Source organism: Miscanthus floridulus, chromosome 7 (genome assembly GCF_019320115.1).
Source record: "Miscanthus floridulus cultivar M001 chromosome 7, ASM1932011v1, whole genome shotgun sequence".
NCBI classification, from domain to species: Eukaryota; Viridiplantae; Streptophyta; class Magnoliopsida; order Poales; family Poaceae; genus Miscanthus; species Miscanthus floridulus.
The window spans coordinates 42,766,314-42,793,197 of record NC_089586.1 but is presented as its reverse complement, the minus strand read 5'-3'; the positions used below and the strand labels follow the sequence as shown (position 1 = coordinate 42,793,197).

General features: G+C 48.6%; 2 protein-coding genes across 8 annotated transcripts; one reads left to right on the top strand and one right to left on the bottom strand.

Annotated features, from left to right (window-relative positions):
- Positions 1 to 11,840: 11,840 nt before the first annotated feature.
- Positions 11,841 to 25,528, bottom strand: LOC136466926 (endoribonuclease YBEY, chloroplastic-like). 7 transcript variants are annotated; one of them, XM_066465450.1, is made up of 13 exons: positions 25,068 to 25,528; positions 24,643 to 24,894; positions 24,463 to 24,558; positions 23,801 to 23,975; positions 23,629 to 23,709; positions 23,438 to 23,538; positions 17,134 to 17,226; positions 16,419 to 16,490; positions 15,956 to 16,075; positions 15,814 to 15,864; positions 14,843 to 15,028; positions 14,420 to 14,706; positions 11,841 to 12,278 (listed from the first exon to the last, which is right to left on the bottom strand). In XM_066465450.1, exons 1-12 carry the CDS (start codon positions 25,398 to 25,400, stop codon positions 14,656 to 14,658), a joined length of 1,611 nt encoding a protein of 536 aa, XP_066321547.1. In that variant the 5' UTR covers positions 25,401 to 25,528; the 3' UTR covers positions 11,841 to 12,278; positions 14,420 to 14,655. The 7 variants fall into 7 exon arrangements, with proteins under 7 accessions (XP_066321547.1, XP_066321546.1, XP_066321545.1 ...); XM_066465449.1 differs by lacking the exon at positions 11,841 to 12,278 and adding an exon at positions 12,648 to 12,783; XM_066465448.1 differs by lacking the exon at positions 11,841 to 12,278 and adding an exon at positions 14,024 to 14,161.
- LOC136466927 (protein OXIDATIVE STRESS 3-like) lies at positions 12,272 to 13,709 on the top strand. Its single transcript, XM_066465455.1, has 2 exons — positions 12,272 to 12,806; positions 13,359 to 13,709. Exons 1-2 carry the CDS (start codon positions 12,532 to 12,534, stop codon positions 13,690 to 13,692), a joined length of 609 nt encoding a protein of 202 aa, XP_066321552.1. The 5' UTR covers positions 12,272 to 12,531; the 3' UTR covers positions 13,693 to 13,709.
- Positions 25,529 to 26,884: the final 1,356 nt, after the last annotated feature.

The following is a 26,884-nucleotide window of genomic DNA, read 5'->3' as shown; positions in this document are numbered from 1 at the left end:
ATACACGATAGTATACCCTAAAATACCAACTCAAACAATAAACTAGTGTATAGGCCAATCAGATATAACCTGCTCTGCAGAATTCATTTAAAAAATGTCTGATCCGGTAAGCATGAAGATCATGAGGATAAGAGCATGACCTTGGCCCCCAATTTTTCTACTGCTATAGCCTTGCTCAAAGATACCTATTGACAACCTACTTACAGAGTGTCAATCGATCCAACCCAATAAAGCTCAAAGCCTAGGATTTATTTCCTTTCAGAGGATTAGGAACATTGTTTCATGATATTCCCAAAATAAGACAGACATAGTCATGCAGGTTCATAGGAAGAGGGCTTGTATATTCTCCTTGCCAATTTGTCTAGCCAAAACATAAAAGTATCTTCGTCAACTCCCACAATCACACTAGCATATGTGTACTGATAGTGTAGGCTCAGGATGAACCTATAAACTACAAGGGTTCCACTTGCCAAGTTGATTGGGATAAGCGTAATGGTGAACTGATGAGGCCCAGAGTGATGAAACCAACAAACATTTAGACATCTCACACTAGGCTGATAAAGCTCTTTATAAAAAGAGCAGCCCACTGACAGATATAAACTAAAGATAGTTAATCAGATATTGAGGTTGGCAAAACAGGCCTGCTACTGCTAGTTCATGCCATTAGAACATCACTGACCTCAGCAGCAAGGCAAGAGTCTGAAATATACCATATATAAAGTAGGCTACAGAAATAAACACGCCCACTACTTCAGGATAGTCATCACAAGTAAGCCAATGGGACAATGAACACTGTAATGTCAAGACTGCACAGCTAGCACAGGTGGAACACAATTTAATAGGACATCAGACAATTCTCCGAGTAAGAGATCCTATGCTGGAAAGGAGCACAACAGTGCAACCATTATTTAGAATAAAGTGTGTGTCATTATCAGATAAGAAAAAACCAGAGCACTACAAGACACGTGTTCAAACTCGGTTTAGCAAACAAGCAAAACTAATCCATGCTAGTCTGTTTATCACACCATTCATACTAAGGTGCCATAAACACCAACCATTATTTGCTCTGCATTCAGTTAAGAAAACAAGATCCGACGAAATGAGAAGAAAAAAAACAAAGCATGAACAGAGATCGAAATAATGGTTGGTGACATTGAGAATTTTGGATAAATACTTTGAAGCCAGAAATAATCTCAGAAGCTTGGTGAGGGGTCCATGCTAGTAGAGCTAGCATTTCATTCTCTAAACTACAAATTCCAATCCAGTCAGTAATCGAGAACACATGTTTGTATGCCATAATCTTCATTTCTTCAACTAATCTGTATTTAGAACAGCATAAGTAAGAAACAAACAAACTACACCAAGATTTGGCTCAGCGACTATAGAGCAGGTTAGAGATGCAATATTAACCACAGAGCATGTAGGTCCTTGCTCCTCGAAAATTAGCAGCCAAAAACTGAAATAGATCAACAGAAGTGACTGGAGTTGGTAGTCATCAGCTGAAGAGTTGGGGAAATAGCTCGGCGTTTCCCCATGCCTCCTAGGTCCCAAATCTGCCGAAGGACCACCCCACCCAACAACATGAGATTCAGATGATGGAATGGAACCTGCAAAACAGATCGAGTCTCCACATAACCCCAAACCAAGCAGCGGCAATGCAGATGGTGGACACGGCACAAGCATTCAAATCAGGCAAGCACCATGCCTGATGCACCCGATGTAGACATTGAACAAGGATTAACCTAGCGCCTTCATGCCACTGCTTGCCAAACGCGTGCCCCACCGGCAAGCCCCACTTGGCCCACGCACTCGCCGTGCCTGCCGTCCGAGCAAGGAACCACGGTCGCAGACGAACATCTGCCTGCCTGCAAACAAAGCCAATGCACCACGCACCCCAACAACCGTCCCTGCTACAACGAAATCCACAGCCACAAACCAAAATCCCCCAAATCCAATGCAAATCCCCCGTCTACATTCAAAAATCCCCCACCCAAATCTCCATCCATCAGGCAACAGATGAGGCAAAGTTCATATCAAGGGAGAAAAGTGACGAACGCAGGTACCTCCAGAGCTCTAGGAATGGCAGATGAGGAGCGAGCAACCGATTTGGTGAGGGGGAGGCCATGAACAGAGACGGGGTAGGGTGGAGCGGTGAGGTCGCCTCTCGAATTGCCGCGACGCCGACGGGAGCAAATCGCCGGGGGAGCACGAGTTCACCGGAGCAAATCGCTGCAGCACCAGGCGAGTCGCTCGACAGAGCGTCGGGGTCGGGGGAAGGAAGACGAAGGGGAAATGAAACGCTCAGAAAGGAAGAGGCGCGATTCCCGATTTTTCAACAGTACCGAAAAAGTGGACCCTCCTAATGAAAGACAGAAGCGGCGGTGGCAAGGAGACACACACGGATGCCAATCCAACGCACAGAAAATTCATGTGTCAAGACAAGCTAAAACACACGTGTGTCATTTAGCATTCCTGTAATATAATCGGTAGCTCTCCTACATGATTCATTTTAAAAAAAACTACTGAAGGACGGTGGTAACTACTCATAATTTAGTGGCACATATAAGAGGTGCTTATAGAAAGGACGATGGTTGTAGGTCATCACCATGCTATTGAAGTAATTTTCTCGTAGTGTTAGGTACCAGAGTTGGCTAATGGCTATATATATACTGTCCATAATTAAGCCGAAACTAGTAACAGCAATTTTTATCCCCTTGTAAGTTGCATACTTGCATCACACATGATGACTCGTCAACTCGCCGCCGTATCCGTCTGAGAAGACTCGTCCTTCACCGCCAGTCCAGACTCAAGATCGAGTCAGTCAGGAAGGCGTTGCACCTGCAGATGGGGCACGTCGAGTGGCCCTGCAGCCACTGGTCGATGCAATGGCGGTGGAACACGTGCAGGCACAGCGGCAGCCGCTTCGCCGTCTCCTCCTCGTCCACGTCGGCCAAGCAGATCGCGCAGTACTTGGACGGCCCGCCGTCAATCTCCTCCTCGCATGGCGGCCGCTGGATGGCGTCGTCGTCATCGGCGCCGGCACGCGCTTTGCCGCGCGCGGCCGGTGGCTCCCGGGGAAGCGTGGCCATCATCATGAGACTAGTACTAGCTTGCGCCAAAGGTACGCGTCGCTGCTCGCACGGGTACGACGGGTACAGAGGCGGCGGCGGCGGCGGGGCGTCGGGATCGGCGCCACCGGCACGCGCTACGCCGCGCGCGGGCGGTGCCTCCCAGGGAAACGCGCCCATCATGCGACCACCACCACGATCTCCGTACCTCTGCGCCAACGGCACGCGCTGGTGCTCGTACGGGTACGGCGACGGCGGCAGGACGTCATCGGCGGCGCGGACACGTGCTCCTCCGCCGCGCGCGGCCGCGGCCGGTGCCGGTGCCGGCCGGGGGAGGGGAAACACGTCGACGGTCACAAACGACGACCGCCGCGGCACCAGCAGCGAGGGCTCGCCGCGGCCCCGGCCGCGGAGCCAGGGGACGAGGTCGGCGCAGACGCGCGGGTAGTAGGCGGCGCTGATGGTGACCCAGAAGACGAGGACGAGGCCCAGCGCGAAGACGGCGCCGTACCGCCGCGCCGCGGCGATCCGGACGATGGCGTAGACGAGCGCGCTGGGCAGGCCGATGCAGGCCGCGGTGGCGATCGCCAGCGCCCACACGCGGGTCACGCAGTCCGCCGCCATGGATGGATGGATGGATGGATTGTTCCCGGGTGGGACGAACGCCAGGCAGAGTCCGTCTCCTCTGCTCTTGGAGTTGGGGTCCGGTGGGTGGTGATGGCGAAGCTGCCGCCGCCAAGGAGATCGAGAGCGAGCTGAGTGGGAGTGACACAGCACAGTGGAACCCCACCCCAGTTTGCGTGTGGGGCCCACGGCAGACACGCCATGCCATGCCTCCGTTCACCGTTTGGCTTTCCCTGTCAGCGAGCGTGTGCGTTGCATTCTTTTTATTTTCCAACCCCAACTCTGGGTTCATCAGTGGAGCATCTTATCTCTCTCTCGAAAACGACGAGCAATGGGCTGACGACAGCCCCCCTGTGCTGGTGAGCATTTTGTTTCCCCTTTGTTTGTGCAAAAGGTTGGGTTTAGCTTTAGCCGAAGCACTAGGTACGTACGTACATTGGAGATTGACAAGGTGACACCTAAGCTACCTCCCTTCCCATTCAGACACTACTGTCGCGCACCTCTAATCTCTAAACCAATCACAGCATTGCCTTCTTCCTCGCACGAACTAGCTACGCCTAGGCAGCTAGGCTAAGAAATGGTAGTGTAGTGTAATTAAAGCCTGTAATTAAGGAGCAGCCGAGCTCGGCAGCCGGCTCCCAATGGAGTTTTAGCAAGGGACAGGGCAGGTCACCGCGCTTGCACGCGGCTGGCGGGCGTGTTTTTTTTGTTTTTTGTTTTTTTGAGAGAACACGACCACTGGATTGAACCAGAGGAGAAACGGATGTTTAGTTCGGCTAGGAGCTCCTAAATCTTGCCCCGTTTACCCTGCTCGGTTTCTCAAAAGAGGAGGGACGCTGCGTTGGTACAGCGCCAGCCAGGGACTCCAGTACTTTAAACCCTCGACCACCCGCGCCCACAGTGAAATGAAACAAAAATGGCAAATCCATCTGGTCATGGCACATGCAGCCCTGGCCTGGCCTGACCCTTCCTGATCACGCGGTTTCGACGAGAGCTGCTGCTATGGCCTCAATGCAAGCAGAAGATCAGCGCTGGTTTAGTTTCAGGAAGTTGGAATTTAGAGTTACTGTAGCACTTTCGTTTTTATTTGGCAATTAGTGTTCAATCATGGATTAATTAGACTCAAAACGTTCGTCTCGCAATTTTCCACCAAACTGTGTAATTAGTTTTTTTTCCGTCTACATTGAATGCTCCATGCACGAGCCGCAAATATTCGATGTGATAGATACTGTAGCACTTTTTAAAAATTTGAGGTAGAACTAAATAAGGCGTCAATGAAAAAGCTATGGAGCTGAGATTGCCAGTGTGGAACCAAGTGTTGTTGTACGGAGGGGAGGAAACGATGCCAGCCACTTGATTAGAGAGAGAGATAGAGGGGTATTGTGGTCTTTTCCGGTAGCCCAAACAGTGAAAAAAGTCAGGTAGAATTAAGAAATGAGAGAAATCCTCCGAAATCCTAAATATCAAAAGAACTCAACTACGAATTGAGGATTAAATGTTGAGGGACGTGCGAATTCGAAGTTAAATATCAAAATTTCTCCACTAAAGAACACTAAGCGATAGGCTTTTAAGATTTATTAGAATATCCGTATAGACCGTAGCCCATATATAAATTCTAACAGTCGTTGTCAACTCGTGCAGTACCCATCTCACCTCCTTGCAGTGGTAGAGTTGGAGGTCACAGGCCAGGTTACCTGACCCTCTGTAACGCATGCGCATGTACATATGGATACGTAACACACCCAATGTTCCAAATTTCTCCGAACAGAAAATATTAGAGGGACGATTTAGCAGCCCGAATTATAGAGGACAAAGGTCCATTGAGCACACTAAAAACCTTTGAAAAAGATGCTTACGCACGCAACACCGTACCAAGAAGCCAAATTAATTACCCACACATAGGCTGATAGAGCATAGACCGCTCTAAAGTATATTTAGCCTGTTCGCTTGCTCGTATACGATCGTGGATTATAAACTGGAACAGTACTTTTCTCTCACATCAAACCAGTCAGCAGTAAATAATCTAGGATCATTTACGACGAAACGAACATGCTAATTATTCTCGGTACTTTGAGCTCCAACAGCAACAAAACTACTGTAGCGGGCCAATAAGGCAATGAGGCGTTTGAGTTCAAACACACGGGCCCAGTGGCCCTTAATTAGCTATAACTTGTCTCTATTCTTCCACCATATTTGCCGAAATGATAGAATGCGGGCGTCCATCCCGTCCGGAAGCTGCACGCCTAAGCCTACGGACCAGCTGGTCCAATTAACCTCGCGTCTATCCCCTTCAGTTGGTCCTGCTGCCCGCCTCGTGTAGCTCCTGCTTCTCGATCCTCCGTCACCCGTGCCCTCTTCCGTTGCTCCTGCCGCTCACCCCGCGCTACTCTTGCTCCTCCGCCGCCCGCCCCTGCTGCTCCGCCACCCTGCTCGCTGCACCTACTCCGCCACTCGCCTGGCCTGATGACACCGACCGCGCAAGGAGAAGCGTCAGGCCCTGATGCTGAAGCCCTCCAGCCTCGCCTGCTGCTACGGCTGCGGCGTCCCGATGCAAATGACGGAGGAGGCTGCACTAGGATGCGTTTTGCAAGCTCGCATTTCAAATGTTTCAGATGTTTTAGAGGTATATTGCAAGCGTTTTATACGAATGTTGCAAAAGTAGATCGAGATGTTGCATATGTTGCAATGGTTGTACACGTATGTTGCAAAAGTCTATCTTCAATGTTTCATCTGTTTTTCAGACGTATGTTGCAAGCGTGTTTATTTGGATGTTGCATATGTTTTCACACATATGTTGCAAGTGTTTTATCTGTATGTTGTGTATGTTTCGCAATAGTTTTCAACTATTTTTGCAAGTGTTTTAGACGTATGTTTCATCTGCCTTTTTTATATGTTACAAGTGTTGCATCCGAAATATTTTAAAAGTAGATCGGGTGTTGCACGTGAGATACGCGTGGAAAACTGGAAGGGACACGGGACCCATACGAGACGCGACGTCCGGCCGGCGCGGGCCAAGCGTGGACGAAGGGAAATGGATTGCAGCACCCGTAGGCGTTCGGACGTCTGGGCGGTACCTGAAAAAAAAAACTATATTTGGGGCTACACATTTCTCTAGTCTAAGTAACTTAGGGGTTGTTTGGATACTACCCTGGACACAGACTGCCTGGCCTGGATGCTTCCTGGATGCTTCCTGGATGCTGCCTGTACGACGTTTGCTTGCAGCCCTGTATCCTTGTCTGGTCCAGGCATCCCAGGTACACAAAAACGATTGCCTGGCCACAGGCGACATTGCCTGCTTAGATTCCTTCACAGTTAATGAAGATCAAATTGCCTGGCAGATATTTCAAACCAAACAACATATCTGTGATATAGCCTGAGCAGGCAAAACACGATGATTTAACAGGCAACATCCAGACAGTCATTTTTCCTAGGCAACAACACCAGGGTTCCATCCAAACTAGCCCTTAATAAGTGCTACATGAGATCGATGGGAATACATTAAGGGTCAGTTTGGTTCCAAATAAGTCATCTACTTGTAAGTTAAAAAGTGAAATAAGTGACTGATTTTGCCAAACACCATCAACTTATAAGTCATCCCTGCTTATAAGAAATAAGCTGGTTCACCCCTGCTTAAAACTTATAAGCCACCCTTTTTCGCGTGGGATCCACACCTTTCACTTAAGAGGCATGAGCTTATAAGTCAACTACAACCAAACATGCATGACTTATATATAAGTCACTGATTTTCAATCATATGACTTAATAAGTCACCTTACTTATGAAAACTAGGGCCTCACTTTTCTCGTCGACGTCGTCGTGGCTATGTTTCAATTTCATCTGAACGTTCAAGTAGTTTCTTTCTTCGGCTCCACAAATAGTTGGTAGAGTTAAAGCCGCCACGGCGGCGGCGCGACTCGACGGTGGCGCGCGTCGACGGCGCCGCACCTACGCCTTGACTCCACCAGATCTGCCCCAATGGAGCACCGGCAGCGACACTCCGCTCCAGCGTTGACCCACCCTGACAGCAATGCTCTGACCCGCTATCAGGGCTAACGCTCACGGAGGGGTATTTTCGTCCGGGCCAGTAAGCACAAAGGAAGCTGGTTTTTTCTGCTCCTCCTACCTGGCGCTCCAGACAACGGGAAGCACGAAGCTTCACAGGCGAAGCTGTATCTCGGAGACCCATTTGGCAGACCTGACATAGAAAGAGCTTCAGGTGCTGTTCGAGCATCAGTACCAAACGCACCCTTAATTACTATCCGTGCATGCCTTTGCTACATGTCAATAGGGATATTAGCATATATAGCATTGTGTTGGATATTGGCTCTCTCCTTACCGACCCCTAATGACGGGCCAATGTCGATAGGGATATTGGATCATCCTCTACCAGCTCTAATGATATACCTGATAATGATATTAGCATCCCATCCCCTAATGATCTCGTAGACATCTGAGTCTGACAACCCGAACAAGCTGGTGTTCTTCACTTGCCCATTTAGATCAGCTTTCAGCTCCATCACCTTCCTCCATCTGTAGTTTGGGAACAGGATCAACGGTAGGTCAGGGATGCGGCCGCACGGGTAGAGAAATGAGAGAGGGAGAGAGAGAAGGGGCAAATGAGCTCAAATGAGGGACATGGAACCAAAACTCTTGCCCAACTATATGGTGGCATGCCACATTAGCAGTTAAGTAGTGTGCGGAGAGCCGGGCTGAATCAGATTGGTACAATAAACCGAGTTTATGATGCCGAAAATGCAAATCATAAGTACTGATCTGTTTAAGAACGCTGGTAGAGTTTCACTCTAATTACTATATACCGCCTTAAAAGAACTCTACTCGGCCAACCGAACTGAAAACGGCAAGACTAGCACCCAGACGTTCGGACGTACGCACTGCTCTGTTCCTGCGAATAGGGCGTGATTGGTTGGGGAAAGCAGCTCCAACCTGGCCCGTCGGATGCACGTGTGCACCGTTTGGTTGGCTGCACGAGGCCTTCAGCCTGGCCCAACGGATGCAAAGGCAGCCGCTCAGCCTGGCTGCCAGGAAACGAAAACAAGGCCCTGTTTAGTTCAACCTCAAAACGTCAAATTTTTCAAGATTTCTCGTCACGTAGAATATTTGGACGCATGTATGAAGCATTAAATATAAATAAAAAATAAAACTAATTACACAGTTTAGACGAAATCTACGAGACGAATCTTTTAAGCCTAATTAGACTATGATTGGACACTAATTGCTAAATAACAACGAAAATGCTACAATAACGTTTTGCCAAAAATTTTGGCATCCAAACTGGCCCCAACTTCGTTGCTGGCGAGCCTGGCTCCGTCGCTGCAGCTGGTGCATGCGCGAGGTCTTCTCCAGTCTTGCGAATGCTCCCATCCGGCCGAAACACAAGCAACCAAACAGAAGCTCAATGAAGCCTGGGCCGCCGGAAGCATTTGAACCAAACAATGATGGTAGCACGCGCGCAGCCTGGCCGCCCTTGGCCTGGCTCTGGCGCCCAGTCTGGACGGCCCATGTACCTGAACCAATCACGCCCATAGTGAGCGGATGGCGCCGACCTTAGCTTGCTACGGAGCCACCACGCAAGCATCGTGCCGCCGTCGGGCCCACCTAAGGCCACCACCTCCGCGGTCGACTACGCGCTAGTCGTGTATGGTTTCCCCCCGAGCTCGAACTGCCACGGCAAGGAGACAGAGGGAAGGTAAGGGAAGGGAGGTGAGGAAGAGGAGGGTGAGGCGCGTAGTGCGAGAAAGGTCGTTGTAACACCAGCCATCGGTGCCATTGCGATATGTGCAAGAGTAAAAAAACACGTGCAACACCAAATCTACTTTTGAAATATTTAGATAAAACATTTGCAACATACGTTTGAAAGTAGATGAAACACTTGAAACACGCATGTATAGCCATTGTAACATGTGCAACACAAAGATCTACTTTTGAAACATATAGATGAAACATTTGCAACATACGTCTGAAACACTTGAAACATAGGCTTACAATATGCGTATATTGTCATTGCAACATATGCAACATTCCAAATCTACTTTTGCAACGTAAAGATGAAACACTTGAAACATAACTTTGAAAACGTCTGAAACACTTGAAACATAGTTTTGAAAGACAGCGTCCGCCGCGCGGCCACGGCCTACCTGGTGGGGACTGGAGTGGCAACGGCGGAGAAGGAGGAGGCTGAGGAGGCCCAGCCGAGCAGGAGGACGAGGAGGGCCGCCGCCTATTGGGGCCCCACGACGTGCGTTGCTGCAGCACCCTCGCCACCACCGACAGCACGAAAACCATCGGAGCCAACTGGTCGGGGAGCGACGGCATGAGGACGGACGCAGTCGTGCCTGTGTGGGTGGGGTGGGGGTGAGGGAGGAGATGGGGCACGTCGCGCAGTGCAAGATGGAGCGCGGCGCAGGATGGGGAACTAAGCATCGTGAGCGGGATGTGGCTTGAGCGAACGAGCAGCTAGCGCGGAGTTGGGCGTGGCGTCCAGGCAGGGATGGGGATGGAGGCGTCACGAGGAGTTCAACGAGCGGAGGGGATTTTTTGGGAGCACGTCCGGACGGGAGTCACGGGCGAACATCCTTATCGTATCATTATCGAACTGAAAAAGGCAAATTAATCTGTCACGCCAGCTTGAATACTTGACGATATGACCAAATATGGTCAAACGTTGATATTTGACCATCAACAATGGTATTTTTTTGGGGAAAAGGTAAATTCCATTCAAAGCTTAAATACAGAGTACATAGATAAAAAAATTATCCCTCTAGATAGCACAGTTTCTAGAATGGGTCCAAGATTGACTAAAGAACAAGCAAGAGCTAGGAACGAAAACCTGCTGCGAGATTATCAGCCACTGTACTATAGAATGCAGTATGTTCGCCGTGGGAACTGAAAAGTGGCCACAAAGACCAATGACCCGGATTATAAAGCATGCCCTTTCTCTCAACACTAGGCCTGTTCGCTGGATGGTTTTTGGGCTGGTTTGGGCTGGCTGATGCTGGTTTGCTGTGAGAGAAAAACACTATTGGCTGGCTGGTTTGGACTGGCTGAAACCAACAAGCGAACATGCTTATCTGTGATAAAGACTGGCCTTAAAAAATTTAGTGCAGCAGCGAGTTTAACTACCAGGTATTTATAACGTCGGGTTTGAAAAAGGAATCATATGTGTAGGCTTGTCTTCAAGGTTACCTTCATAATCTTATATACATGGCACTATAAGTATATGTATTGTGGTAGTAAAAAATAACGGTAAAGTTACACATGGAAAACAAAAATAAAAAACTCCATCAATTTTTCCCCGGAGACAGTAACCCTCACATTACTGTAGCGAACGCATTACTCAATTTTCTTTTTGTTGAGGGGAATTTCTCTGAAAAAAAAACGTGAGAGGAATGGTCGAGCAGCCAATGTAGATTTTACAGGTCCATTGAGCACAACTGAAAACCATTAAAAAATGCTTAGGGCATGTTTGGAATGCGGGATTTTTTTCCCCATTCCTGCGTTTTCCCTGTGAAATCGAACTGATTTATGTGAAATTTCTGTGTGATTCCTGTGAAATTCCTGCGTTCGAAACAGGTCCTTAGACATGCAGTGGAACAAGGCGACCAAGCATTCTCTCGCTACCTGGTGTGGGTCACTGAGTTATCCAAGTCCGTCCGGCACCGTCGTTGCAAGCTTGCACGTAACGTTGCAAGTGCAGTAAGGGTATCTCCTCCTTGGATGCATTTCTGGCGTTTAGTGTTTCTGCAGAGAAGTCTTCAGTTACTAGTAGTCTCCCAAGGACAAATGCAGAGTTTGTTTTCCCTTTTTTATTGCTTTATGCTTGACAAATCATATGCAATTATAAATTTAGAAATTCTACGTGGCTTAACCGTAACGTGAGAATCACCCTTTGCACGTAAGCGTTCACTCCTAGGCTCCTAAAGTCCTAAAGCAATATGAATACAGATGCATCAGAATTCAGATGCATAACCCTTTACGCGTAATGCACGTAACTGACAATTGTTTCTGTAGGAACCAGCGGCCGCAACACCCTTAAGCAATATTTGTGTGGAACTGTAATATTTTTTATATAAATCAATGAGTTCCAAAAATGCCCTAAGTAACTAAGCCAGTAGATTAATAAAATAGGAGTGATTCATAAAAGCTTTACGAGAAGCAAAGATTTTTTTTTTCTCTTGTAAATATCTTGGAGAAAACAGCACCAACTAACCATCATTATTCCTGAGAAGAGACGTGTGTGCATGATAAGGGAGCATATCCATTGTTGACGACGACCTGACTGAGATCCAGCCGACTGGCAGTAAAAGTCTACCAGACCACAATAAACAAACTAATCTCATTCTTATTTATCATTATTAACACCCTAGGCATGATCCCCAAGCTAACAGAAAGCACCTCCTTGAAGCCATAATCTACCTTATCCTTCCTAATCCGCTGGGGTTAACTCTTTTTCTTGGCTTGAGATAAGATGCTTGTCTGTCTCAGCTTAGAAGGCGTTGTTTCCACATGCTCCCCATCAGGATATCATGGATTTATCCAAATAACTGACTGATGTCCATTCCTTCCTTCCTGTCAACAACGAAGAGAGAGAATTTATAACTAATTAGATAGCAAAAGAAATATCGATATGGTAATCTATCAAGAAAGATCACATGGAGTAAGGGTAACTATCACTCGCTCCGTGGCCCCGAGTTGATAAAATTTATCTGACTAAACAAGACGCTTATCTAACCATTTGAATAGCTCTTCCTTTTTCTCCTATATATATCCACATAAGCTGCGTCCCTTTGCCTTCCAAACTTTGAACAGAGCTTCATATGAAATGGCAGAGCCTTACAACTTAGCATCTCATGCAGTACCCTTGTGTCACAAGGAGATTTGCAATAAACCAGGTGATGATCACTCCGAGTCGGCTTCCTTCTCAGGCGCGTCCAGTGGGTCCTTGTGCTCATCAGCTTCAAATGTGTCTGATGATGCAACTTCTTCCCCACTCGGTCATCCCTCTCAGCCATCCTCAGCATCTTCGAGCACGTTGCATCTGAATGCCGAGGGTCCCCTGTATGAGTTATCCTCGCTGCTAGATGAGCTTCCAATCAGGTGCATATATTGTCTTCCACTACACAACTGTAACTAATCTAGAGAAAACAACACCATGCTTGTTTATAGTCCAGTTTCCTTAAAAAAAACATAATGGAAGTTTGTCCAATTTCTACAAATAAATCACAATGTGTCACCATGCTTCACAAAATAGTTTTGTAACTTTTACATTCCTGATAACGGTCGAGATAGATATAGCCTCAAAATTACAAATGCTCAAATAAATTTGCGATTTCTTTGCACTATTATCTTGTGTTATACTGGCAAATCTTCTGTTACTTGTTATAAAAAGCTTGCAAATTCACTTTCAGTTTAACGAAAGTTGATACTGCTCTGTGCTAACTAGTAGAGGTTCCCCTTTGCACAAGACCTATGATAAGTATGCAACAGAGTTCAACTTCACCATGTATATTTGCTGAAAGGAAAAAAAAATGAGTGGATATAAACACAATACCATGATTATAAAAACACAAATAGTCAACATTACTTTCATAAAATTTACTGCATATGCAAAGCATTCAAATTCATTTTAAAGTAATACAATTTCCACAGGAAAGGGCTGTCCAATTACTACCAAGGGAAGGCCCAATCATTCACATCTGTATCTGATGCTACAAGTGTTCAAGACCTTGCGAAGAAAATTTCATACAGTAAGAGGATGAGAGCATGTAAAAGCTATTCAGTACGATTAGACATGAACCAACGGTCAATCATCATACCAAGGCCAGGCAACAAGGTGATGGCAAAGAAGACCTCAAATGGTTCATTTGCTATAGTGCCAAGAACTAGCGACACCAGCCATTTGAACATCAGCACTAAATCATATGCACACCAGAGCAAGAGAGATGCACTCATGCATATTGATCTGCAACGAAGGGAAAACTAGGGTGACAAGTCTCCACTTCCCATTGACCAGCTGTGCTTCGTGTGTGCTTTATACATGAAAAATCTGAACTATGTTTCCTTCTGCGATCAACCTGATTTCTTTTGTGCTTTATTTCACGATCCATATGAAGGTTGATCAATCAAATGGATGTAATGAGAAAGGGTGAGTCATAACAAAGCTCAACATGGCAGAAAATACAGTTATCTATGCCTCCATCGAATTCCTACTCATCAATTATACTCAGCATTCTTTCCATATAAACAAATATCAGCAAAGTGGATGAACCATTAACACATTTGCTTAGCAGCGTTTATCAACGCTACACAAAACAAACTATAAAAATTTTTACGTAGAGTTAAAATGGTGTTGCAGATGACTTTGGACAGAAGCAAAGGCCACAAGATAAGCTCCAGTTGCCCAAGGCTGTGGCCCATTCAATTCTCTTTCCATGTATCTCAAACAAAATGATCTGTTCAGAAGACAAGCAAGAAATTTATGTTATCTAAACTTTATTATAAGGCAAGTTTCCACTGACATTACATACTTCGAATTTTAAGCATGACCTGGAGGAAATCTCTAAATTTTCATTCACCACCCCTTCCTTTTCCAAAATATAAAAATGCAAGAATTGCCAACTAAAAAGGATGGTGCTATGAACATACAATTTTTTTCAACCTTCAGAGCAAACATGTGAAGGGCGGGCCTAGTGCAAGCGGTAGAGTCTTACCGCCTGTGACCGGAAGGTCCCGGGTTCGAGTCGCGGTCTCCTCGCATTGCAAAGGCGAGGGTAAGGCTTGCCACTGACACCCTTCCCCAGACCCTGCACCGAGCGGGAGCTCTCTGCACTGGGTAAGCCCTTCAGAGCAAACATGTCCAAAGTGATAATTTTGTTCCTTTGGCGCATGCATTACGTCTACCATTCCACTTTTTTTCTTCTTAAGAACGATCCAGTAATGATTTGAATCATTTATTGCTCAGCCATCTGGTATAGTCTCCAACAGCATCAAGATCACACTGCAGGGGGGTAAACGACATTCATAAGAAAACTCTAATATCAGCACTTCCAGTTTTTAACAGAGCAATCCACAGATTGAGACAAGGCACAAAAATGAACACTAAATACAGTTCTTTAATGGGAATGAATTCTTACATCTTTTGTTATTCCAAGATGATCAAGTAGAATTCTTATACCACCACCCTTTGAAGCATTGAGGGGAACAATATCAATTGTATTTGGATGCATTTTGATAACATGTGCTTTCCCTTTGGTCAGTTCTGAACAATGCTGCCATAGGACAGATGAATCCTCTTTGGCACTGTCAAAAAGAAGCAATTTCTGCATGTACAAGTAAATAGTGTAAATCCAATTGAAATCAAACTGATCTAAATCTATTTATCTGATTGGTTGAAGATGTACGGAGTGCTGCTCCACAGTATTTGTTATTCCTACAATTTTTTGTTAAAGAGATTTGTTAAAGACATTTTATGAGCTACCTTGACATTTTATTAATCATACTACATTTCTTCTTTCATCTCTGTTTACCTACAGAACCTCAACAATCTTACCTTATCATCTAAAAAGATAATATAGGAACAGAACCTAGCTCAGTTGCTCGCCCAGACCACCCAAGACTAATATAAGTCACCAAGTTCCTCCTAGGTTGCTCAATGTTTTTTTATGTACAGAAATAATAAGGATCCTTACAAGCTGATACTCAGGATGATAATTTGAACTGACAACCTAAGAACAGGTTGACAAGCCTATCCTACTAAACTACTAATAGTGCCGCTTCAAGATTTGTGTTGGTAAGCAGGGCGATCTTCCTGTTCCTGCTACCTGCTAGTGCATTGGATGATCTATATAAATAGACCTACAGTTTGGAACATTAAGAGTGAGGATGCTATGAGCTTATTATCTCATCAAAGGCTATAGATTTACTACTTCAAAGCTTCTTCTTTTTAATATCATACTTCTGTGACAACTTAAAAAAAGTTCAACTGATATGCACCAGATACTAACAATATTGTCCAAAATAATCAAAAAAGAAAAGCCTACCAGCCTTATAAATACAATACATCATTATATGCTTGCCAACATTAAAGCAAGAGTACAAGACAAACCTGAATAGACGAACATTCCAAAAGGTCCTCAATTGAATGCATCACTTTTACCTGATAATATGAAATTCAAACTTGCATCAACTGCATAAAGCCTATCATAGTTAGAACATAAGTCTGTACAGCAAATATCTACAGGTCATACCTTGTTTTCATTATGTACAGTGTGCAACAAGTCAACAAATGGGTGTCTAAACAAGGTTAGACATTGTTCCTCACAGTACGCGACAAGAGGAATTTTATGCTTGAAGGAGTACAGAAATGCCTGCAAAACTTGCAAGTAACATAAATGATGATTTTTCCATGCCTAGAGAGTTTTTTTAACAAAAATGAATAAAAGAGATACATAATTGTTAACAGAGGCGAAGGAAACATTGGTATGAAAAAAAGAGCTCATGCTCAAGGGGAGCGCATTACATGCCTATACCATCCAAAACCAATAACAAATAACAACCCAATTAATAAAAAAATGGCCAATACCTCCAAATAAAGGAATAGTGGGTGCAGAATTAAAACTTCAACAGAAAAAAAAAACACATCTAACAAAAGAATATATGATAAAATTACATAATAAGTATAGAAATAATTCAATGACATTATGTAATTACCTCCTTGCAGATATCTAAATCCAGTTCTGATCTATAAACTTCTTCGCCATCCCTTCCATAGACAAGTGAACCCTGAACCAAATGTAGCAGAAATATAACTATTCGGGCACCAAGTATCATTTGAGAAAAGGGAAGATTCAAAGACACCAGTGTATGTTCAGATAAACAAAGGAAAAAAATGATGGGAGAGCTCAAAAGTCAGTACCACTTCCTTCGACATAATCCTTGCATGATGGCATGAGAAAACATCTTAATTTAACATATTTTCATTTGTATGCGGCTGATGGAATATATATTACATAATTGCAGAAACAACTTACATGGACAGGGCAGCAATTAAAGAAGCTTAACCTTGCCCTGAATAGTTCAAAATTTAAGTATTTAACCATGTCATATTCGCGCAACAAGGCAACATTTCATTCCAACCCATGTAACTTTACATGTTTTTTGACAAGCCATTTATTTCCTAGGAGAAAAATGAATATCAAGCAAAGAGTGTTTGGTCAAAGTTAATGACAAGGAACTCAATTTGGTTATGCTAAACTAGTGAACCACACATACATATATAAAGGACTTCTGAAATTATGTGAAATAAAAATATATAAAATGTGCTTTGGGCAAATGCATAATATTGGATGGCACACAAGTACACAGTTTTGATAAATAATCTCTACAAAGCTTGAATTCTTATTCAAATAAATTGGATATAATGTACCTGCAAAAATACACCAGGTGAAGTCTCTGAAATAAAATCACCTTTTTCATGGAAATCAAGAAGCTTGAAGGTTCTAATGGTGGAAGCCCGACTCTAGATAAAGAACAAAATATCAACAACACATAATAAAAAAAGTAATATGAAGTGATAAGATTCTTAGAGGTTGTTGACATGCTTTAATTGTTCGTTGATCACATGATATTGTATTACTTATTATTGGAGTTCAGTAAAAAAAAGTAATTATTGTATAATAGAATTTTTCTTTGGCAGGCTTGCAGAGTTACTTAACATAAAGTATAAGTTCTAAAAGTATTTGTTTCATAGATTCTCTCAATCAATAAAAGATATGTAACTAGCCTACATACTAATGGGATAAGTCTTTGTGTTGACTGGTCTTTGTGGGGCTGCAGCATCCCTGTGGCTGCATGATGGTCTTGCTACTCAAGGACAGCATCAAGGGCAACATCCTTGACTGGCTAGGACAGCATCTTAGCATCTAGGACAGCACCTTAGCATCTAGGACAGCACCTTAGCATCTAGGACAGCATCTTAGCATCTAGGATAGCATCTGTTTTAGCATCTTGGCATATGCTTGGCTGGTTAACAGCCTATAAATATGTATCCCCAACCCCTCAGGTTGGTATGGCATTGAGAAATAAACCAGAAAATTGCCCCAACTCCTAGTGTCATCCTCTCTCGATGAGAGTAAGAATTCTGCTACTACCAAGAGTAAGAATTCAGCGACTAACAAGTGGTATCAGAGCCGTATTATCCTGTAGCCTGAGCATCTCCTGCTCATCTCCTTTCCCAGCCGCGCAACAGCTCCAGCTGGGAGCAGCAGCAGCTCCGGCCGCTCCTGCTCACTCCTCTCCCTCTGCGCAGCTTGTCTGAAGCAGCCTTCTCCCCACGCAGTAGTCCCCCGGTAGCGCGTCATGTCCGCAGGGCAGTCTCAGCGCTCGGTCGCCTCGAGCACGCGGCGTCGGCAGGAGGCCGAACTTGCCGCAGCAGAGGAACGCGATCTTGCGGCGGCAGAGACCGCTGCGGCGGCGGCAAGGGCGTCGAGGCTGGCAGCGGCGGAGCTGGCAGCAGCCAGAGCGGAGACGGAAGCAACGACGGCGGCGGATGCAGCGCGTTCGGCGGCAGCAGAGGTCGAGGCTCTGCGCGGCAGCATCAGCAGCTCCGTTTCTGCTGACGACAGCGCCGACGTGGACCTCGAGCTGCTGGGGAGGGAGGCAGCGCGAGCGCGGGCGACGTAGTGGGCAACCGCGCACGCCCACGAGCGCGGCGGCAGCCCAGACAGGCGCGGACACGCTCCTGGAGGAGGTGCGCACGGCGGTGGCGCCCCTGGAGGAGGCGCGCACGGCAACGGTGGCGGACGGGTCGATGGAGAGCGCGGCCTTCACAGGCATCGTGGCTCTCTCTCCCCGGATCGGTACCGTGGTTATCACGGGCTCCAGGCTGTTGTCAGGGACGTCGGCCCCGGCGGTGGGTGGCCTACCCTCACTAAGACCAACTATTTCGAGTGGGCTGCGGTGATGAGGGTAAAGCTCCAGGTGCGGCACATGTGGGAGACAGTCCGGTACGGTGACGTCGACTACGACCAGGATCGACGGGCACTGGATGCCCTCATCGTTGCAGTCCCGTCCGAGATGCAGTTCTCGCTTACCAACAAGCGGACTGCCAAGGAGCTTTGGGACGCCATCGCTGCGGCACGCTTCGGCAGCGTCCGCGCCCGTAAGTCCACACTGCAGGCACTTCGCAAGGAGTGGGAGAACCTGGCCTTCAAGCCAGATGAGGACATTGATGACTTTGCTCTCCATCTCAACACTCTGTTGCAGAAGATGGTACAGTTCGGCGATGACACCTACGGCGTGGAGAGAGCTGTCGAAAAGCTCTTCCGCTGCGTTCCCGAGAAGTACAAGCAGATGGCTCGCTCGCTCGAGTCCCTGCTGGATCTCTCCACGATGTCGATCGAGGAGGCGATACGTCGCCTCAAGGTCGTCGACAGCGATGAGCCACAGTCTCTCTCGGGGCCCATCACCACTGGCTGGAAGCTCCTTCTCACTCGGGAGCAGTGGGCTGCCTGCCAAGGTGACCGGAAGAAGGGGGAGCCTTCTTCCGCGACAGGCAGCCGCAAGCGTGGCAAGCCGCGCAAGGCGCACAGAGACGCCTAGGCCGGGGTGCGAGGACGTGCCGAGGGTGATGCCCGCGGAGACGCCCAGGGCGGCGCCGCCGGCAAGCACAAGCCGGCACGAGATGCGGCCAGCTTGGCCATTGGGCCAAGGACTTTCGACAGCCACGACGCGGCCAGGCCCACGTCGCACAGGCGGAGGAGGAGCCGGCTCTGTTCATGGCACATGCAAGCATCGAGCTACCTCTAGCAGCACCGGCCGCAGCGGCTCTCCTCCACCTTGACGAGCCAAAAGCACACGCCCTCCTCGGCGACGGCTCCGGCAACGACAAGACTGATGGGTGGTGCCTCGACACCGGCGCCACCCATCACATGACCGGTCGACGGGAGTTCTTCACCGAACTTGACTCTAGCGTCCGAGGCTCCGTCAAGTTTGGGGATGCCTCCGGCGTGGAGATCAAGGGCGTCGGCTCCATCATCTTCACCGCCGTGTCTGGTGAGCACATGCTGCTCACCGGAGTTTACTACATCCCCTCGTCGAGGAACTCCATCATCAGCTTGGGACAGCTGGATGAGAACGGTTCGCGCGTGGTGGTTGAGGATGGAGTCATGAGGATTTGGGATCGCCGTCGTCGCCTTCTTGCCAAGGTATCCAGAAGCGCAAATCGACTCTACATCCTTAACGCGCAGGTGGCACAACCCCTCTGTCTCGCTGCTCGTCGGGATGACGAGGCGTGGCAGTGGCACGAGCACTTCGGGCACCTTCACTTCGAGGCCCTGAAGCGGCTCAGTGCCACGGAGATGGTGCGAGGCCTGCCATGCCTCGACCATGTGGAGCAGCTCTGCGACGTCTGCGTGTTGACGAAGCAGAGGCGACTCCCCTTTCCCCAGCGGGCGAGCTTTCGAGCCAAGGAGAGGCTCGAGCTTGTGCACGGGGACTTGTGTGGCCCGGTGACACCGGCCACACCGGGAGGACGACGCTACTTCCTGCTGCTTGTCGACGACCTCTCCCGCTATATGTGGGTGATGGTCCTCCGCAGCAAGGGAGAGACTGCGGACGCCATCAGGCACTCGCAGGCTGTTGCGGAGGCGGAGTGCGGCCGCAAGCTGCGCGTGCTGCGCACCGACAACGGCGGCGAATTCACGGCGGCTGAATTCGTGTCGTACTGCGCTGATGAGGGCATTCAGCGCCACTACTCCGCGCCGTACAGCCCGCAGCAGAACGGCGTCGTCGAGCGGCGCAACCAGATAGTTGTGGGGATGGCTCGGGCCCTTCTCAAGCAGAGGGGGATGCCGGCTGTCTTCTGGGGAGAGGCGATGTCGGCCGTCTACATCCTCAACCGCTCGCCTACCAAGGCGCTCGACGGCAGGACGCCGTATGAGGCTTGGCATGGGCGCAAGCGGCGGTCTCCCACTTACGGGTCTTCGGCTGCCTCACGTTCGCCAAGGAGCTTGGCCACATCAGCAAGCTCGACGACAGGAGCACTCCGGGAATGTTCATCGGCTACGCGGAGGGCTCGAAGGCCTACCGCGTCCTCGACCTGAAGACACAGCATGTGCGCACGGCGCGCGACATTGTGTTCGACGAAGGGCGAGGATGGGCGTGGGACAAGGCAGTGGACGACGTCTCGGCTCCGACGTACGACGACTTCACTGTCGAGTACGTCCACTTCGAGGGAGCTAGGGGAGTAGGCAGCTCTTCTTCGACGAGCGTGTCTACCCCAGTCCCCGAGCCTCCACCGCCCCCGGCGCCTGCTACTCCGACAGCACCACGCTCTCCAGCACCGACAGGCACCTCTCCGGGCACATCTACTCCAACACCAGCTCGTGTCGAGCACAGCCCGGTTGAGCTCGCTACTCCGCTCTCTCACGACGAGGAGCGCATCGACGCGTACCACGACGGCGAGCCATTGCGGTACCGTACGATGGAGAACCTTCTCGGTGACCAGCCGGTGTCGGTACTGGTGCCTCGCGACCTGGAGGCGCAGTTGCACCTTGCGTGTGACAACGGCGAGCCTCGGTCGTTTGCAGAGGCCGAGAAACAGGCGGCATGGTGCGCCGCGATGCAATTGGAGATGGATGAGGTTGAGAAAAACCGCACCTGGGAGCTTGCTGACCTTCCTCGTGGTCACCGCACGATCACCCTTAAGTGGGTGTACAAGCTGAAGAGGGATGAAGTCGGCGCCATCGTCAAGCACAAGGCTCGCTTGGTGGCACGAGATTTCGTGCAGCAGGAGGGGGTCGACTTCGACGACACCTTTGCTCCCGTGGCACGGATGGAGTTCGTGCGACTCCTCCTTGCGCTAGCTGCCCAGGAGGGCTGGTGTATTCATCACATGGACGTCAAGTCGGCGTTCCTTAACGGCGACTTGAAGGAGGAGGTCTACGTGCACCAGCCGCCAGGATTTGCGATCCCCGGCAAGGAGGGCAAGGTGCTCCGCCTGCATAAGGCCCTCTATGGCTTGCGGCAGACACCGAGGGCGTGGAATGCCAAGTTGGATTCCACGCTAAAGGGCATGGGCTTCGAGCAAAGCCCGCACGAGGCGGCCATCTACCGACGGGGCAGTGGAGGAAATGCTCTGCTGGTGGGTGTCTACGTTGACGACTTGGTGATCACCGGCACCAAGGATGCGGAGGTGGCGGCATTCAAGGAAGAGATGAAGACCACCTTCCAGATGAGTGACCTGGGGCCTCTCTCCTTCTACCTGGGAATCGAGGTGCACCAGGATGACTCCGGGATCACGCTTCGACAGACCGCCTACGCCAAGCGCGTTGTTGAGCTAGCTGGGTTCACCGACTGCAACCCAGCTCTCACTCCGATGGAGAGGCTGAAGCTGAGCCGCGACAGCACGACGGAGGAGGTGGACGCTACGTAGTACCGGCGTCTTGTGGGGAGCCTTCGCTACCTCGCCCACATACGGCCGGACTTGGCATTCTCCGTCGGCTACGTTAGTTGGTTCATGCAGCGACCGACGACGGAGCACCAGCAGGCTGTGAAGAGGATCATCCGCTACGTTGCGAGGACTCTCGACCACGGCCTCTACTACCCTAGGTGCCCTGGGGCGGCACACTTCGTCGGGTACAGCGACAGCGACCACGTCGGCGTCATCGACACCAGCAAGAGCACGAGCGGGATCCTCTTCCTCCTTGGCAAGTGCCTCGTTAGCTGGCAGTCGGTCAAGCAGCAGGTGGTGGCCCTGTCCAGCTGCGAGGCCGAGTACATAGCGGCCTCCACCGCTTCGACTCAGACGCTCTGGCTCGCTCGACTGCTTGATGATCTCCTCGGCGGAGACACTAGAGCGGTGTAGCTCAGGATGGACAGCAAGTCCGCTCTGGCCATGGCAAAGAACTCCGTTTTCCATGAACGGAGTAAGCACATCCGGGTGAGGTACCACTTCATCCGAGGCTGTTTGGAGGAAGGAAGCATCAAGGCAAGCTACATCAACACCAAGGACCAGCTTGCGGACCTGCTTACCAAGCCCCTTGGAAGGATCAAGTTCCTTGAGCTCTGCTCCAGGACCGGGATGGTTCAACTTTCCCACAAGACGACGCACAAGACTTAGGGAGAGAATGATGGGATAAGTCTCTGTGTTGGCTGGTCTTTGTGGGCTGCATCATCCCTGTGGCTGCATGGTGGTCTTGCTGCTCAAGGACAGCATCAAGGACAACATCCTTAACTGGCTAGGACAGCATCTTAGCATCTAGGACAGCACCTTAGCATCTAGGACAGCATCTTAGCATCTAGGATAACATCTGTTTTAGCATCTTGGCATATGCTTGGCTGACTAGCAGCCTATAAATATGTATCCCCAACCCCTCAGGTTGGTATGGCATTGAAAAATAAATCAGAAAATTGCCCAAACTTCTAGTGTCATCCTCTCTCGATGAGAGTAAGAATTCTGCTACTACCAAGAGTAAGATTTCAGCGACTAACACATACATTCAAAGAGAATTAGGAACAATTGACATAATTAAATTCACTTAATAAAGATCTAAACATCCTCTTATCAGCTTTCATGAGAATGTTCCCAAATGTTCCACATACTGTCTGTCTTGGGAAAGCTGGCATGTGAATATGTGATTGGTAAATGGTAATTTTAAAATCATTCTAAGATTAGCCTCCACTTCAGATCAGTGCCATTAGTATTGTGTGAACAAATACCTAGTACCCACCTTTTCAGTAACCATGATAATATTTACTCCTGATGCAATTGCCTCTCTCAAAGATCCTATTGATTCTTCATGCAGGCCTCCTTCACAATCCACAATAGTACCTTACCAATTTATTCGGAAGAAATTATACACTAGAACTTGGCAAGATTCAATTAGAAGCCAATATATTTCTAGGTGCTCAATCAACTCACCATCTATATCACAAACGATATGGCTTAGTTTGGGTTGATGTTTCTTTTGTATTATCACTTTCTCTATGTTGCTATCAGCCTCTGTATACAGTGAGTGAATCCATAGGTAAGTGACGTAGATTGGCATTCATTTTCTTTTCTGTAATGGTTAAAACATGCAGAAGAAACTTACCAACAGAATTTTGTAAATGTTCCATACCAGTAGCAATATCATAGGCACTCTTAATTAATCCTTTTCCTCTCCATTCAAGAGTATTTAACATATGTTCTTCTTCCTTCTCCATCTCTTCTTCAGCCACTTTGCTGAGTTCATGATCAAAGCCCAATAAATGCAATAGCCCATGCACCTATTGAAGTTTAAGTCAGTTAGCCAAAAAAGTGTGCAAGCTCTTTGGCTGGCATATGCAGGATGCTTCACAAAATACAGCAGTAATGGCAAAGAAGTATGCATAGAGGCATTCAGCTGTTGATACACAATGGCTGATGGAAATAAGCAGTTGAGCACTAGTGCATCGTGCAACTTGCCATGACCTGTAGTCTCTATTTTTGCAGGCAGCTTTTAAATTTCAGATACTGCTCCACTAAAATAGTGCCATAAGCTTTTTATGCCTTTGATACAAATTTTCTTAATGTTGTGTTTTCCTATTGTGAAGGTTCAAAAGTGCGGTGTGAACTGAACATCACATTTGCCTTTGGAGGTACAAATTGAAGCAAAGCTGAACATGACTATATTGATAAATCTGACAACAACGACACAACTATTGATCCATTGATGCAATTGGAGAAGTTGGAGTTAAACATTATTAGGAAATAAAGAGAGGAAAACAAACCAACCATGAGAATTCTTATCTCATCAAGAAGTGTGTGGCCCCTTTCTTCTGCTTGCCGTCGAGCTGTTTCAACAGAAATTACTATATCACCCAACTGCAGCTGTCGAAGCAAAACAAAACAAATAACGAAATGGGTCAAAAGAAGCATCCAAAATAAATAGACTTATTTGGTAGGATGCCATACAATGGGAATATCAAGCTCTGGGATATGCTGAGACATTGACAGAACATCAGTAGCATGATCCTCATCCCTCCATTCCTTGTTGAGCTTCCTGATGAAATCACCATCGCAAAGCAGCAGAGAGACCTCAATGCTAGCATACTTGTTCACATTGCAAACAGAAGGATCTCTGGTCATGTAATTTGAGCCTTCAAGGTCGTTGAGGGCCAGCTTCGCTGCCTTCTCAACATCTGTCCGAAGAGTTTCTGCAATGCTCTGCACAGCAATTTGCAGTGAGATGGGCACATTTGTAATGCCAATTTAACATTACGTATAAATGTGCAAAGGGAAATACCACAAAGTGGCTTCAGATGCATACTCAATTTATTTTGAGAAAAAACCTGCCTCGTCAGTTCAAAACTGCGAAACTAGGGCCCCAAAGCTATTACCAGGATTTCAGGATCGTCGGGGAGGGCCTCCTCTATGCCAATTTGCACGCTGAGCTCGCCAGGGCCCTTCCGCGTCGGCCTCCTCGCCCTCTTCCGCCCCAGCAACATCGGCGGCCGCGACGAGCGCTTTCGCCTCCCGAAGGTCGACGAGGCGTATTGCCGCGACGCGGATACGATGATGGGAAGCAGGGTGCGACCGTGGGGAGCAGGAGCAGGCGGCGGCGACCGGAGAGGGAGGAGCAGCCGCGGGGTGGAGCGAACGCTGGAGGTGGTAGAAGGGAGGATTTGGTGAGATGCGAGCGCGCGAGAGAGGAGCTGATGGAGGCGCACCATCGTGAGCAGCAGCAGATTGGCGTGGTGCGCGCGAGGCGTCTAGAAGGTTCTCGAAATTTGGCCGAGGTTGGCTGGGTGAGGGAGGAGCTCCACGAGGCCTGGCCGCCTGGGAGAAGCAGCGAGGAAAAACGGAGGGATATTTATGCCCAGTTCGGTTCGCTGATGTGGAGCCTGTTCCGTGGCTGGTCAGTATGGTCGTTGGTTCGGGGACAATTACGGCTGGCTGCCTGGATGGGTTGTGTTCGAGAAAAATAAATTTACGATCGTTTACGATAAGTTATAGCTAAACGAATAGGCTGAAGCTTACATTGTTAACTGATTTATCGTCAGACAAAAATATTATTGGTTAGCCGAAAAAAGTATGGCTTATAAGTCAAGTGAACATGGTGTTAACTTTTTACCATTATAATATCATCTCTTCAGATAACACTCTTAAAATTGCTCCTACGTATTTACCATCGAGAGAGAGCATTTGATATATTCTTGCTATTTTTGCTGACGTAGCACGGCAACTCGACCTGACAGCATAGACCGGCCATGAAAAATGATAATTTTGACCCTCATCTATTTCTTCTATCTCTATCCCTTCCTCGCTCAAGCTCCGGCCATGGCCGATGATGGGGTCCATGGTGGCGGCTGACAGGACATAGGGGAAGTTGGGGGCGAGGCAGCCGGGACCACAGCCTGCAAGTCCACGGCCGCGCGCCGACGCCGGCGTTTGCCATAGGAGACGGAGCCGCTCTCCACCGACGATAGCGGCACGCCGCTCCGCCCCGACGTGCCTACCCCGCACGCGCGTGGCGAAGCCTCGAGCAGCCGCGCTGTCGACGTCCCGGAGCTTGCCGTCCTGCCTCCTCCGCCTCAGCCGGCTGCAGTGCTCCGACGTCAAGTGCACGCTGGTGACGCCGCCAACCGTAGTCTCGGCCTCTGTCCGACTTGGCTCCGAGTTCTGCACGGGGCCTCCGCCCGATCCCTCCTGAACGGCCACGCCGGGCCCAGCCACGAGCGCGGCGCGCGCGGGATCCTCCTCCTCAGACGAGGGTGGGGCTCGCGCCCCCTCGTCGGCTTGAGCGCGCCATGGGGAAGGGGCCTCGCACGAGCCCCTGACTCCGTTGGAAACGACGCGAATCAGCGACTACAGCGACTTCCTCCATGGTGACCAGGGTGGCGGACCACCGGATCTGCATTCCCTAGCGCCAAATCTAAGCTGGGACAGAGGAGATCGGCACCTGCGCATGTGGTACAGGCGACGGCGGCAGAGTTTTCTACAAGGAGTGACGACGTTGGATGCGTGCGTGTGGTGCGAGTAGCACTGCATGCTTGCTTATATGTTTGTACAGCCGTGGACATCATGATGATGTCGTATACATTCTTTTTTCCTTTACAAGATAAAAAATAAATATCTTAAAAATACAAGTATACGCATATCTGTCTGCAGCTATCCTGAGCCGTCCATCCTTTAATCTATGGCAATGAAAGGAGGG

Coding starts and splice junctions, on each gene's coding strand:
- LOC136466927 (XM_066465455.1), top strand. CDS start 12,532: ATGGCAGAGCCTTACAACTTAGCATCTCATGCAGTACCCTTGTGTCAC. Junction 12,807..13,358: donor CTAGATGAGCTTCCAATCAG/GTGCATATATTG, acceptor CAATTTCCACAG/GAAAGGGCTGTCCAATTACT.
- LOC136466926 (XM_066465450.1), bottom strand. CDS start 25,400: ATGGTGCGCCTCCATCAGCTCCTCTCTCGCGCGCTCGCATCTCACCAA. Junction 23,539..23,628: donor TATCGTTTGTGATATAGATG/GTGAGTTGATTG, acceptor TAAATTGGTAAG/GTACTATTGTGGATTGTGAA. Junction 14,707..14,842: donor ATCTTGGAATAACAAAAGAT/GTAAGAATTCAT, acceptor ACCCCCCTGCAG/TGTGATCTTGATGCTGTTGG.